Source organism: Berghia stephanieae, chromosome 2 (genome assembly GCF_034508935.2).
Source record: "Berghia stephanieae isolate SIO BIC M18660-M18661 chromosome 2, UCSD_Bste_1.3, whole genome shotgun sequence".
NCBI lineage: Eukaryota > Metazoa > Mollusca > Gastropoda > Nudibranchia > Aeolidiidae > Berghia > Berghia stephanieae.
Window position 1 is genome coordinate 60,739,779 of NC_088361.1, and position 14,344 is coordinate 60,754,122.

General features: G+C 37.0%; 1 protein-coding gene across 6 annotated transcripts in view; it reads right to left on the reverse strand.

Moving 5' to 3' along the window:
- Positions 1-14,344, reverse strand: part of LOC144965271 (putative E3 ubiquitin-protein ligase HERC1) — a 127,770-nt gene that overhangs the window by 12,432 nt on the left and 100,994 nt on the right. For all 6 annotated transcript variants that reach the window (XM_078900435.1, XM_078900432.1, XM_078900434.1 and 3 more), the window contains exons 70-72: positions 12,161-12,342; positions 2,361-2,516; positions 1,341-1,566 (exon numbers count right to left, since the gene is read on the reverse strand). In XM_078900435.1, coding sequence (XP_078756561.1) covers positions 1,341-1,566; positions 2,361-2,516; positions 12,161-12,342 — 564 coding nt within the window. The remainder of the gene's footprint in view (positions 1-1,340; positions 1,567-2,360; positions 2,517-12,160; positions 12,343-14,344) is intronic.

Genomic DNA, 14,344 nt, shown 5'->3' on the forward strand with positions numbered 1-14,344 from the left:
GTGAATTGGATCAAATAGGAAACGGATGTAGATTCCAAGAGCACACTATCAAAGTACTTAGTTTGAGATCACCTAAAAGTCTCCAGACACCAGCACAGGTCCCCACTAAGAGGAATACACTCAAATGTTTACAAATCATATGTTAAAAATGAAAAGAGTAACAGTACATAACAGAGAGATGATTTACAAGGAAAAAAATATCATCTCCCAAAACTATAACTATACATTCGACTGTTTCCCTCTCAGCCAAGGACTCCGTCCAAGGTCAAGACAAAATCTAGCATTCCAAGACAAAGACAGAAAGCAATTGGAAAACAGATAAGAGAGGATAGAAGACAAAGCAAGTACCTCTCTGCTCGCTATGGGAGGTAGGAACCCCACCCAGTATATAAAATGTATAAAAAAACAATGTGAAATTTAATGAAAGCTTCAATTTAATATACGAAAACAAAATGAACGTTTCGGATTTCTCCTTTAACAACAAAACAGGACGAATGACATAATGTGTACAAATTTGCAGTTTGATTAGAGAGAAAAAAGGGGGTCAAATAATAATAGAGGACCCAGGCCCTGGCAGCCTCAGAGCAAAGCACTGGATGGATGGATTTAGCCTTGACAGGACCCCCACCCCCATCCCAACACATACCCAATCAAATAAGCGCATGTCAGCGCACGTGCACACACACACACACACATACACAAATACTGCCAAAATTAAACAGTATACAATAAAACTACGAATTGCAGGTAGCATAAAATATCTTTGTCATGGACCCCACTTATTGGAGACACTATATAATAATACCTCGGCCATTGGCCCCCCTAAATATAATATTACCTGACATCAACTCTACACACTTTGTGAAGGGACTTATCAGACACACAAAATGTGTATTGATTGACCATAGAGGATGATAACAAAATAGACCATGATTTAATTTTTTTAAACATTTTTTTTCATTTTGCATATTTTTTTCTGGTATTTGTTACCAGAATCCTTACTAAAATTCGGAAAATGATACCCATCATCCATATTCACTCTAATGTTTTTACTAGATTTGAATTTTTTTTTAAAAATTCAACACAAGGAAACACAGAATTTTTGCCTTGAATGCAGAATTGCGGAATGTAGACTGATTAAGCAAAATGATTCCGTGAAAAGCAGAGGGGTAGGAGCCTCTGTAGGAGGGGGGTGGGGGATTAAAGGCCTGAGTTTATAAAAAAAAAGATTAATCAAATAAATGTACATCCTGACTGCTTCATAGCTTGCAGTTGAAACATCCCATCTTTATTTTCTGTGATGTATCAAATAGAGTGAAAGTGCCTAATAAACTGTGTACCTTGTCCCCAAGTATAAACCCGTCCATCCTGCGTCAGGGCAGCAGAAAATTGTGTTCCACATGTGATCTTTTTGATATACATGTCCTTCAGGAGTTCAATCTTGGTAGGGGTAGGTTTGGGGGAGCTGTTCCCTAGCCCAAGCTTGCCGTAGTCCCCATCTCCGAAGGCCCACACAATACTGCCGTCTGATGACATGCAGAGAGTGTGATTAAGACCGCAGGCTACCTGTAGGATAGAATAATGTGTCATAAATGATGGTGATGGTGATGATGATGATGATGATGACAATGATGATGATGATAAATGCTAATGATGATGATGATGATGATAAATGCTAATGATGATGATGATAGTGTGATGATGCAAAGGCTCTTACCCCCAACAGCCCCAAAGAGGAATCAGAAGACAAAAAAGTGGAATTTGAGACCAAAAAGCAGAATCAACTTACCGTAATTGACTATGTTATGCTTTGCAGCAGATAATGTAATGGACAATCCAAAAGTACTGAGATGATACAACATAAAATGTGTAAAAATTTGCAGGTGGCTGATTAGAGACTAAAAAGGGGTCAAATAATAATAGAAGACACAGGGCCTGGCAGTCTCAGAGCAAAGAATTGAATGGATGGATTTAGCCTTGACAGGACCCCCCCCCCCCCCCCCCCAAAGACCCAATCAAATACATGCGCATGCCGACACACACACGCATACACACTGCCAAAATTAGATGGGAGAGTAGCCTACTGCACTCAATAATACTCCCAATTGGTGCAAAAGATAATACTTCGTCATTGGCCTCACACATTGGAGCCAATATAATAATAATACCTCAAGGTCATTGAGCAGAATCTGTGAAAAGCAGAAGGGTAGGAGCCTCTGGATGATGATGATGATGATAATGATGATGATGATGATGATGATGATAATTATGGTTCAAAATATTTTAAAATCATGTGTCAACTGCAAACCTCAATTATAACGAATAAAAAATGGAAAGATATTACTATACAATCAGCTCACCATGCCAACTTGAAAAGCTTCCAGAGCCATGACACGTTCTGGTATTTTCTTGTTTGCTGTAGAACCATGACCCAGCCTGCCATAATCCCCATTACCAAATGTAAACAGCTTTCCATCGGACGTAACTACTGCACTATGCTTGAAGCCACATGAAACCTGTGGTGAGAAGTAAAATATAAAATATCAGCGAAAGGCGTTGCCAATAATAACACTTCAGATAATGTTTATTTATATTGTATGAGATTATATATTTTTTTGTTCGTATAGCTAACATAAATTTTATGTGGAACATAATGGGCTATAAATAACTTGATAACCTGAAAATGCTTAAAGTGACAAATAAATCTTTATGCACAAAATTAGTAGTCCTTCAGAGCCATTTAGTTCAAAGAGCCGGCATTGATATCAGTTTCTTTAACGTGAAATGGACAATAGCAATTGCTTTCTTGCTACTCTTTGGATAGGTTGCTAGCTTATTGCAAAGTACTTTCTACCCAGACAGAAAAAAATCGACTTCAACTGGGATAAATCTCAGTCCCTTTGCGAAAAGAGTGCTCTACCAATTGAGTTATCCGCCATCCAAAGAATCTAAACCCATTTTATTTTGAGACTCATAAAATTAGGTTCGAATAAATGCGCAGAAAAAATAAATAATTATTTGGTACAATTGCATTTCTATTAAGAGGCTCATTGGTTCTGATTTATTTAATTCATCTTCAAAATAATTTCAGTATCTGTTAAACAAGCCCTTAAAAGAAGAAAAAATATACTTAACAACAAAGTCATCTTTTCTGTTACAATCACAGAAATGAACATGAGACTATTGGTCTGATTTTCTATCATATTACAGACGGAGAGTTTTTCTTATGACCTGAGAATCTTTAGCAAATGGTCCTATACAACGAAATTAATGAGGATGGAAAGGCTGTTTTTCATAAGTTCTTTTTATACTGGAACGACATAAAACTCAAACATCTGAAATCTTTATTTTGACTCAATTGAATATAGGAGGTTGCTATCATCAGTACTGTTGATTAATGTTGATATTCTTGAAAAAAAAAAATGAAAAAAAAGAGAGAATTTACAATTAATTGATTGTTGAAAATGTCAGGAGATCTGTTTTGTCTTTTGTGTGGTGTTGTTGGATTGAAGTAAGTACTAAGTGCTATGCAGGCTCTGGAGCAAGCGAGGTTGGGAGGGACTCAATAGATGTCAATGGAAGTGACTGGATAAGAGCCATGTTTGGGCAGGCTGATTTAAAGCATTGTGTTATTTATTCGTTTCTGTTTACCATTTTGACACCTGTTCGTGTTGTCACACATTGAATGACATGTCAGGATACAAAACATTTACATATTGTTATTCACATTGCCTTTAAGTAAACAGAAGAATGCATTCTAAACATATGTCACATTGGTTATCTTGCATTGACTATATGCGCGTTTTTCAATTTTTTGCCAAATGCCTGTCCCATTATATATTTCGCTTTCGTTTTCTTTGGTATATTTTATTGCAATGAAGCATGTGATTAAGAATATAGTTAGAAAAGCACCAATGCCAAAAATTGAGAAATTTGATCCATAAATGAATAAGCTACAGTTATTTATTTACTCAACACCTGCTCAAAATGGCCTGTCGGTTGACAAAATATACCTACCTACCTGGATACCTCTGTATAGAGCTTTTAGACTTGGTGTAGTCTCCTTCGCTCCTCCTCATCTATTAATGATTGGACCAATTTTTATAATTGAACTTGTTTCCTAGGATGTTGCTTATCTCCAACTCTGCTTTGAATTTATTCAAATTGTTTGCTGATACTGTGGTTTCTTGCAGTTTATTCCAGTTATTTACAATTCTAGATGAAAAAAAGTTCCTTCTTTCATTTGTTTTAAAACGTTCTTTTTCCAGTGTCTTGCTGTTTCCTCGTGTCTGAATGTTCTTGTTTGGTTTAAGAAATCCTGCCTCTACCCTGTCTATCCCCTTTACTATTTTATATGTTTGGATCATATCTCCTCTTCTTCTCCTGTAATCTAAGGTCGGGAGATTTAATTCTTTCAATCTCTCACAGTAGGTTTTGTCTTTCAGGTGTGTGATAAGTTTTGTTGCTCTCCTTTGCACTCTTTCCAAACAGTCTTTGTCTCCCTCAAACTTCGGATACCATATGCAGTTGGCATATTCCAGCTTTGATCTAACCATAGTCTTGTAGATGGTAGTCATGTCTTTTGTTTTCAGATTCTTGAAATTTCTTTTCACTATTCCGAGTGTTTTACCAGCCTTAGATTGAACATCTTGAATTTGCTTCTTGAAGTTTAGCTTCCTATCAATAAATACTCCTAGGTCTTTTTCCCCATTGGATTTCTGCAGGGGTTTTTCTTTCATTATATAGTTGGCTTCTCTGTTGTTTTTTCCTAGGTGAAGAACTGCACATTTATCTACATTGAACTCCATCTGCCATATTTTGGACCATTCTTCAAGCTTTTTCAAATCTTGTTGTAAGGTGTTTCTTTCCTCTTCTGTATTAGCTACTCCATAGAGCTTAGTATCATCAGCAAAGATTTTACATTTAGATGATAGATTGTCTGGCCAGTCGTTGATATAAATCAGGAAGAGAACTGGTCCCAGTACACTTCCTTGTGGAACTCCACTTGTTACCTGTCTCTCCGCTGATGCTGTTCCATTCACTATCACTTTTTGTCTTCTATCTTTGAGGAAATCTCGGACCCATTTGACTGTCTGATCATTAATTTGATACTGTTCCAATTTCCTGATTAGGCGCCAGTGTGGAACTTTGTAAATGCCTTTCTGAAGTCGAGGTATATGACATCTAAATTGTTGCCTAATTCCAGGTCTCTCGTCCAGTCATCCATTGTTTCAAGTAGGTTTATTACTGTAGACCTTCCCGCCATGAAACCATGATCTTTGCTGAATAGTTTGTTCTTGGTCATATGATCAACTATTTCTTCTCTAATCAGCTGTTCCATGAGCTTGCAGGCGACAGATGTCAGGCTCACTGGTCTGTAGTTTTCTGGATTTTTTCTGTCTCCCTTCTTGAATATGGCTGTGACGTTAGCTTCTTTCCATTCCCTTGGTAGTCTTCCTTCTTTCATCGACTGGTTAAATATCTTGGTTAGGGGTTCTACTAGCTGCTCTGCTAAGTTTTTTAGAATGTAAGGATGAAGTTTGTCAGGTCCAGGTGATTTACTCTCCTTTAGGTTTTGTAGTCTCTTCATTACTCTCTTCAGTAATCGGCCATTGTGTGGTATCTATATTACTTCTTTTAGCAATATCTGGCAAGTTTTTCTGGTTCTCCACTGTAAAGACACTTGCAAAGAAGAGATTTAGCACCTCTGCCTTGTCTTCATCTTCAGATGCCCAAGTGCCATCTTCTTTTTTTATGTCACAGGTTCCCTGTCTTGTCTTCATTTTACTGTTTACATAACCCCAGAATACCTTAGGATTTTCTTTCGTTTCCTCTGCTATCTTGTTCTCATACTTTTGATGCGCTTGTCGGACTATTTTAGTAGTTGCGTTTCTCACTCTTTTGTATTTGTCCCAATCCTCTTCCTTTTTGCTTCTATAGTATCTTCTATTTACTGCCTTCTTCTTCCGTAATGCCTCTCTCACTTCCGGCGTCATCCAAGGTTGATTTCTTCTCCCAACCCGGTTCCCTCTGCTTTTCGGGATGTTTTTCTCGAAGCATTGGTTAAGTACTCTGGTAAATCTACTCCAGTTGTTTCCTACGGTGTCCTCGATTAGTATTTCCTCCCATTTGATATGCCCCAGTTCCTCTTTCATACTCTCTAGATCAGCCTTCCTATATCTGAGTGTCAGTTTTTCATCTACAGTCTCTGATGTCGCCCTCAGTTTTAGGAATATGGTCGCATGGTCGCTTTTTCCCAGTGGGTGACTCAGTCTCAGGTCGATAATGTCATTTTCTTCCTCCATCAATATCAAGTCCAATACGTTGGGCTTCTGGTTTTTTCTCTGTCTTGTGGGTTCTTTTATTATCTGTTGTAGGTAGCAATCTTCAATGGTTTCTATGAAACTTCCTCCAGGCTTCCCTCTTTTGGTTCGTCCATCCCTTTCCACTCCAGTTCCGGCATGTTGAAGTCTTCCATAATAATTATCTCTGAATGCTTTTTTTGTGACGTTCTCCTTATCATCTCCAACATTCTCTCATTATTTTCTCCTGTACTATTCGGGCTCCTATAAATCACTCCTACAAGTATCTGACTTTGTCCAGTTACTCCAATCGAGCACCAAGCACTCTCCCTAAAGTCGTGATCTGTGAGTTCCTCTATGGGGTTAACCTTGAGGTTCTCCCTCACCAATAAGTATACTCCTCTGCCAGAAGTTTCAAAATCTCTGCTAGCTATTATAGTGTATCCCTCAATACCTAACTCTGCTATGGTTGGGTGTGTTGTTGCATTCTTTGGCTTAGCTTCTGTTATTGCTATCACATCTGCATCTTCTTCTTCTTCTGCCATAGCCTTTAGCTCCTCTCTCTTATTCATCACATTGTCTGTGTTCGTGTACATGAACTTCAGAGTTTTTTTCATATTCACTTCCTGCCCCTACTTATCATTTACCAGTACTTCTCTTTCTTGAATTTTCTTGTTGTGTTCGAATCCTTGCTCAGAAACATTTTGGGCAATTGGACTGACACGCTTCCCATATAGTCATTCCTCGTCCCAGTCCCAGTCATTTCCTCCAACATCGCCGTCTCTCTTTCTTACTTGTTCTCTAAACTTTTCCCTAAAGATGACCTTTTTCCTATAAATGACCACATCTTCCCCTGCTTCTCGTCTTCTCTTCAGCTCCTCTCTTAATTCCTTGGCCTGCTCTTTTTAAAAGTTTTGTTGAATCAAGCAGCAATATTTATTTTCCTCCTATTCCTGCTTCATTTTAAAGAAATACCATATTAAGTCATATCTATTAAGTTCTAATCTTTAAAAAAGGTCATTTTGATGTCAGTTTTGGGAATCAATCTTTGTCGGTGACATTTGACTCACTCCTGTAATGACAATCAATTTCGCCTAGTTTTTCTTCCATAAAATATATTCATTCAACTGGCAACATAAATATACCAAGACATTCCTCCCCTCACATGCTGAAAGCAAAACAATAATATGCAGCTACCTATTTTTCATCTACCAGCTTGAATTTATATCAAAATGATGAGTATTTACCATGACCCTCACTCCTGTAACGGGCTTTTTCTCATTCAAATTTTGAGAATTTTCAGAATCCTTTTAATCATCCTTTAATCAGTAGATTCTAGTGCTTGCTAAGTCAAAATAATTGATTTATTACAATTCCTGTAGTGTCAAGTAACATATAATCTTCAGATTATCATTCCTGTAACACTCACTCCTGTAACGGCGAGCTGTGTTACAGGAGTGAGTCCACTGTTACAGGAGTGAGATGAGATGGAGACTTAACATGTTTTAAAGTAAATTACGTCTTTAGTTTCTTTCCTACTTTATTAATATTGTATTTTTTAACCCTTTGCAATATAGAGTGAACATTTAAGTGGGAAGAGAAGATATCTCAACAATAAATTAGAGAGATGGTTCTGTTGTATCTCTATCTTCGTGCATAAACCACTGGATACTAAAGAAGGCATGGAGGAGATACCATTCATGTAAATAAAACCAGAAAAAAAGATTTAAACACCTGCTCGATCTCAAACTTTAACTGGCTATTGAAGAATTAAATCTAGGTTTTGGCAACCCAATCATGTTGTGCCTTTTATTCCATTTTAATAAGTAAAAGTTAATTTTGTTGAATAAGCTGTTGTAGTTGCAGTTGACGTAGCAAAATACTTTTGTTTTGTTTTGGTCGATTGATAAAAAGTGGTTTTAGGGAATATTGAGTGCGTATAAAGAGGAAAGCAGTAGAATATCAAATAAATATTTAAGAGTAAGAGAGAGAGAGATGGGTGTGGGGGAGAAAAGTGGATCTAATATTATAGAAAGAGCAGGAGAGAAAAAGAGAGAGAGAGAGAGAGAGAGAGAGAGAGAGAGAGAGAGAGAGAGATAGATAAATAAATAAAGAGAGAGAGAGAGAGATAGATAAATAAATAAAGAAAGAGAGAGAGAGAGATAAATAAATAAAGAAAGAGAGAGAGAGAGAGAGAGAGAGAGAGAGAGAGAGAGAGAGAGAGAGAGAGAGATAGAGAGAGAGCAAGAGAAATAGTGAGAGCGATTAAGAAATAAAGAGGGAGAGAGAAAGAGAGATTCATAAAATCTGGTCGGAAATCCTGATTCCTGATTCGTTTGGGGTCAGTGTTACTCCATGTATTCATGGTTATAGATTTATCTAACGCATATTTGTTTCTATTTTGGTTAAGTTCTGACAATAAAAATGCCTTATGGCATCATTACACAAATAAGAACTTTGTCAGCCTTTGTATTCATAGCGTTCCATAATGATAAACAATTTAAGTGCCTATCAAAAGTCCTCCCGCGGCGTAATAATCACCTCTTTTAACTCTAAAAAATACAGCAGACATTAATTCATAATCAACAAATTGGTGACTTTTGGCATTTATAACAGTTACAACACAGTCTGTGGTGACTCTCGTTTGTGAGAGAAAACCTTTTCTGTACTCAAAGTAAAGGTTACAAGGCCCAATCTAATTACAATTTTGACGATCAACTGGAAACTTAAAAATAATTCCTGTCCTCTTTATTATCGATTTAGATACGTTGGATCACCTTTACAGTTCACTTTTGTGATTCTTATGAGCAGTGAATACAACTCAATATGTGTGCCAAGTGAAATAGACCTTCTTTATTTAGTAACTCACTCCTATAACGATACGACTCACTCCTGTAATGGTCAACTCACTCCTGTAACCTACAAAAATGATATTTATGTCTATTTGGACAGTCCCATCTTGTTTTTACATTTTGCTCAATTTATGTCTTTACTAATCTCTCTCAAATAGCTTCTAATGCATATAAAACATTATCGCTTTAAAAAATTATGAGAAATTAAAATATTTAATTTGCCCAAATTTTCAGGATTTTGCAACAAATCTCTCTCAAAGCTAAAAAAAATAGGCACACATCCGTCATTAAACCATTTGTAGAGAATGAATATATGCTGAAGAAGGCCACAGGAGAAAACTGTCTGCAACATAATTTTAAAATGCGAACTATGCAGCTTTGAATTAACGTTACAGGAGTGAGTCAATGTAATGGGATTCGAGCTTTAACCTGCCAGCATATGAAGCCAGGAGAAGATTAAGCTCCAACATTATAGGAAATGATTGAGGAGTAATCAACATAAGCGGTCACAAGATTTGATCCAATTTGATTGAAACTCATATTCCCCCTCCTCATTGGACAAAAATTTGAAAAACGCCCATATACAATGGTGGGTCATGAATAATGAATGTGCTTTAAGCTACATTAAATGGTTCAAAAAGTAATGTGTACAATGGAAAGCAACAAACTTGATAAATATATACCATTTATTGTTCATCAAATGTTCACTACCATGCTCTAAGATTACATTCTATGGCGTTTCTTTGACCAAATGCTGATTTTTCACCGATGTGACATAAAAATTGATATTCTTTTCCCAAAAGCATAACACTCTTTCACCAAAACCCAATCAAGCAGCAATCCACTTAACCAATAGATTAAAAATCCTTCAAATCATGAAACTTAGGTCTAAAGTCTATTTCAATTCCTTCCATTGAATGGAATAGGATTGCTTTCCAATAAATTGAAAGACTCAGCTACCCCCCTCCCCTCCCCCTATTACTGCTGAGTGGGCCTGAAAAATAGAGTGTGTGAGTCAAATGCTCTATCATAATCAACAGTAAATACTGTTTAAAAAAAAAAGTTGATAGGTTCAAATGAATATTTGAAGTACGTAGCTATTCTAATTGTTGACATTAGTGATATTGTTGCCTCCAATAACAGTTATACTTTTTAGAATTGTCACAACAAAAGAAAATTCAAACAAAGTTGAGTCTTTTATGGGGTGAAATGGGTAAGTGGATAAGGCATTGCACTTATATTCAGAGATCCCGGTTCAAGCCCCACTGTCAGCATCTCAGTTTGTTGGGGTTTTTTTCTCTCTTGAGCAAGAAATTTAGGCACAATACCTCACTTTGCCAAGCTGCGATGCAACTGACAACACGGTCATTTTAGAAAGACCCTACAACTTTCCCCAAGGGATAAATAAAGGGAGTTTGTTTTTTTTTCTATTTTCTTATTATTATCAGGAAGTCGTCATTTATTATTGGTGACATTGATGAAAATAAAAACATTATGAGGTGGCCTTTTGACTGATGACTTTTTAAAAATCGCTCCCTGCTTGTTTGTTTGTTTGTTTTTAAGGGTTTTATGGCGCTTGCAACACATTTAGGTTATATCAGCGCCAGTAAAAAGGAAGAAAATGGGATAGTAAAAAGTTCTAGAATTACAATTAAAGCACCCAAGAGAAAGTAAGACAAAGGGAAATGGGAACAAATAGGGATCAGATGTAGATTCCAAGAGCACACCACCAATGTACTTAGTTTGAGATCACCTATAAGTCTCATCCCGATACAAGCACAAGATCCAAGAAAGAGGAATACACTCAAATGCTTGTGTTATTATATACATTCAAAATAACACATTTAATAATAAATAACAGAGATGATTTACTAGGAAAAAAAATATCATCTCCCAAAACAATAACTATGCATTTGACTGTTTCCCTTCCAGCTAGGACTCTAGCCAGGGCCAGGACAAAACCAAGTAATCTCATTCCAAGACAAAGACTGAAAGCATGTTGGAAAACAGGTACAGGGGGATAGAAGACACAGCAAGTACCTCCCTGCCCACTATGGGAGGTAGGAACCCCACCCAGGCTCCCTGCTTCCTTCTAAAACCCGTTACTGAAAAATCAGCCATACAATCTTCACTTCAGCCTGAAACATTGGCCTTAATGGAAGAAGAGGAAGAAGTTTGTGTAAATGGATAGTATGTAAAAAAAATGTCTGGTGTCCCAGGTGAGGGAGTATTGTTAAGGAATTGTTTTTAACATGTGTCTCTCTGTTATATCTGACAATTAAGATTAAGTCATGCACTACTTCTTTGACCAAAAAAAAAAAAGAGAGAGAGATTTTTTGTTTGTTTGTTGCTTTAGGTCTCTTCCAACACAATTGAGGTTATATGAGAGACCGCTGAAACAAAAAAACAAGCAATCTAACAAGAATAGTACAAATGTAAATCAAAATCATAACCTAAAGATATCATAAGCTAAATTATAAATAACCAAGAACAAACAGGCAGAAGATTTACAGAAAAAAAAATATCCCCTGTCAAAAATACAATCACAAACCAAAGAAGCAGGATAGGCTAGTAAAGAGAAGAAGAAACGACATCACTATCGGATCGTACACCCATGCGAACATCATAGGTATATGATTCAAGGGTGATGCTCCCATCCAACCACCCGCGAAAGAGAGAGAGAGGGGGGGGGCGAGAGAGAGAGAGAGAGAGAGAGAGAGAGAGAGAGAGGAGAGAGGAGAGAGGAGAGAGGAGAGAGAAGAGAGAGAGAGAGAAGAGAGAGAAAGAGAGAGAAAGAGAGAGAAAGAGAGAGAGAAAGAGAGAGAGAGAGAGAGAAAGAGAGAGAGAAAGAGAGAGAGAGAAAGAGAGAGAGAGAGAAAGAGAGAAAGAGAGAGAGAGAGAAAGAGAGAAACAAACAAACAGTAAAAACAAACCCAAAAAAACTAGCAAAACAAAACAAAAAACAAAGTGCAAAGAAAAAACAAACAACAATACAAATGTGTTTACCTGAGTAACCTCCTCCCCGTGCAGGGCCTCTATCTGCTTTGGCCGTTTTTGCCTCTCACTGTTGTTGTGGCCAAGCTTGCCATAGTCACCATCACCCCAACTGAATACCTCCCCACTCTCTGTCAGAGCCATGCTGTGGCCATCAGATCCAGCTGAGCTAGACACTTGGACTATGATGAAACCTGGGATGAAATGTTATGAAAAACTCAAAACTACATGTGTCTACAACAAAACTCATTCATCAACTCCTTACCGTCTCACTGTCACGCATCATCTTGATCTGGTTTTATGTTAAGCGTGAACAAAATTGTTGTTTTGTTGTTTTTGTTTTTAAGGGTTTTACGGCGCTTGCAACACATTAAGGTTATATCAGCGCCAGTAAAAAGGAAGAAAATGGGATAGTAAAAAGTTATAGAATTACAATAAAAGCACCCAAGAAAAAGTAAGACATAGGGGAACTGGGAACAAATAGGGATCAGATGTAGATTCCAAGAGCAGACCACCAATGCACTTAGTTTGAGATCACCTAAAAGTCTCATCCAGACACAAGCACAGGTCCCATCTAAGAGGAATACACTCAAATGTTTACCAATCATTTAATATAATATGTAAACTCAACATAATACAATGCATAATAGAGAGATGATTTACAAGGAAAAAAATATCATCTCCCAAAACTATTACTATACATTCGACTGTTTCCCTCCCAGCCAAGGAGCTCCGGCAAGGATCAGGACAAAACTAAGTAATCTCATTCCAAGACAATGACAGGAAACAATTGGGAAACGGGTATGGGGGGAATAGAAGACACAGCATGTACCTCCCTGCCCACTATGGGAGGTCAGGATCCCCACCCAGGAACAAAATTGTCCAAAGTTTTAATAAAATTGACCACATTACACTTTTTAAGTAGTCCTTCAGAGCCAATAGGCCCATGGATCCAGAGTTTATTCCGGTTTCTATAGCGTGAAATGTACAATAGCAATTGCTTGCTATCCTTTGGATAGGATGCTAGTCTATCGCAAAGTACTCTCTGCCTGATCTAATAGACCCAACTACCCAATCACTGCTGTATGGACCGTGGGGTCAAAAGAACATTCAACTGTAACCAGGATCGATCACGGTCCCTTTGCGTGTGAAGTGAATACTCTACCAACTGAGCTATTGGGGTTGCCTCTTTTTAAAAAAATAATTTTAATACCCCCATGTAAAATTTACCCATGGAGACAAATACATACTATTTATAACACATTCTTCTACCATTATTTGGCAAATCTTTATTATTGTAAAGACAGTCAATACATGGAGCAGTTTGAAATGTATAACCAAAGACTCCAAAAAGTATGAATAATTGCAAAAGTGCAATCCACAGGGAGCTCCATAACTAAAAACATGAATTTGATGAATAAGTTTTTAATTGATATATTTTTGATTGCCTATGATGTAAATGATGATCATTGTTATGATCATATCTGGGAATTTTTGACATGAACCTTTCTTTTTTTTTCTTTTTCACAGGGTTATTAAAGGCCTTTGACTTAAGCAACCCTCATCACGATATGTTATGCTAAACTGAGAATTTCAAATCTGTACGACGAAAGTTTTGAAAAATTAATATCCTTTTATCAAAGAGAGCAAATCTAACTTCTTTATATAGATAAATACATACACACACACACACACACACACACACACACACACACCAGGGGTGAGAATGACTGGTCACTAAAAGGAGGAAATTTTTCAGCGATTAGATCAAGAACCATCCATGCAAAAAATAACCTATAAATTTAAATTTCCTTAAAATTTATTGTGATGCAATCCAAAATGTGTCTCCCAGCAATTTCTGACATCACTCGGAAGAATTTCAAAAACTGAAAGTATAATTATAACATGGTGGTTGTAGTAATGGTAGTGATAGGGATAATGATGTATTGGTGGTTGTAGTAGTTGTGGTAAGGATGATGATGTGATGATGGTTGTAGTATTAGTGGTAGTCGCCACATATATCTCCCGTATTCACAGATTCACTAATGCCCACATCCCATTGTTTCAAGTTGACCAGAGACGCCAACTTAAAATTTGGCTCAAGTAAATTTCAGAAACAATTCCGAACAATTTCAATGCTTAAACAGGAATTTCTGCAAACAAAATATAATCTATTGAGATCTATAATCATCCTAA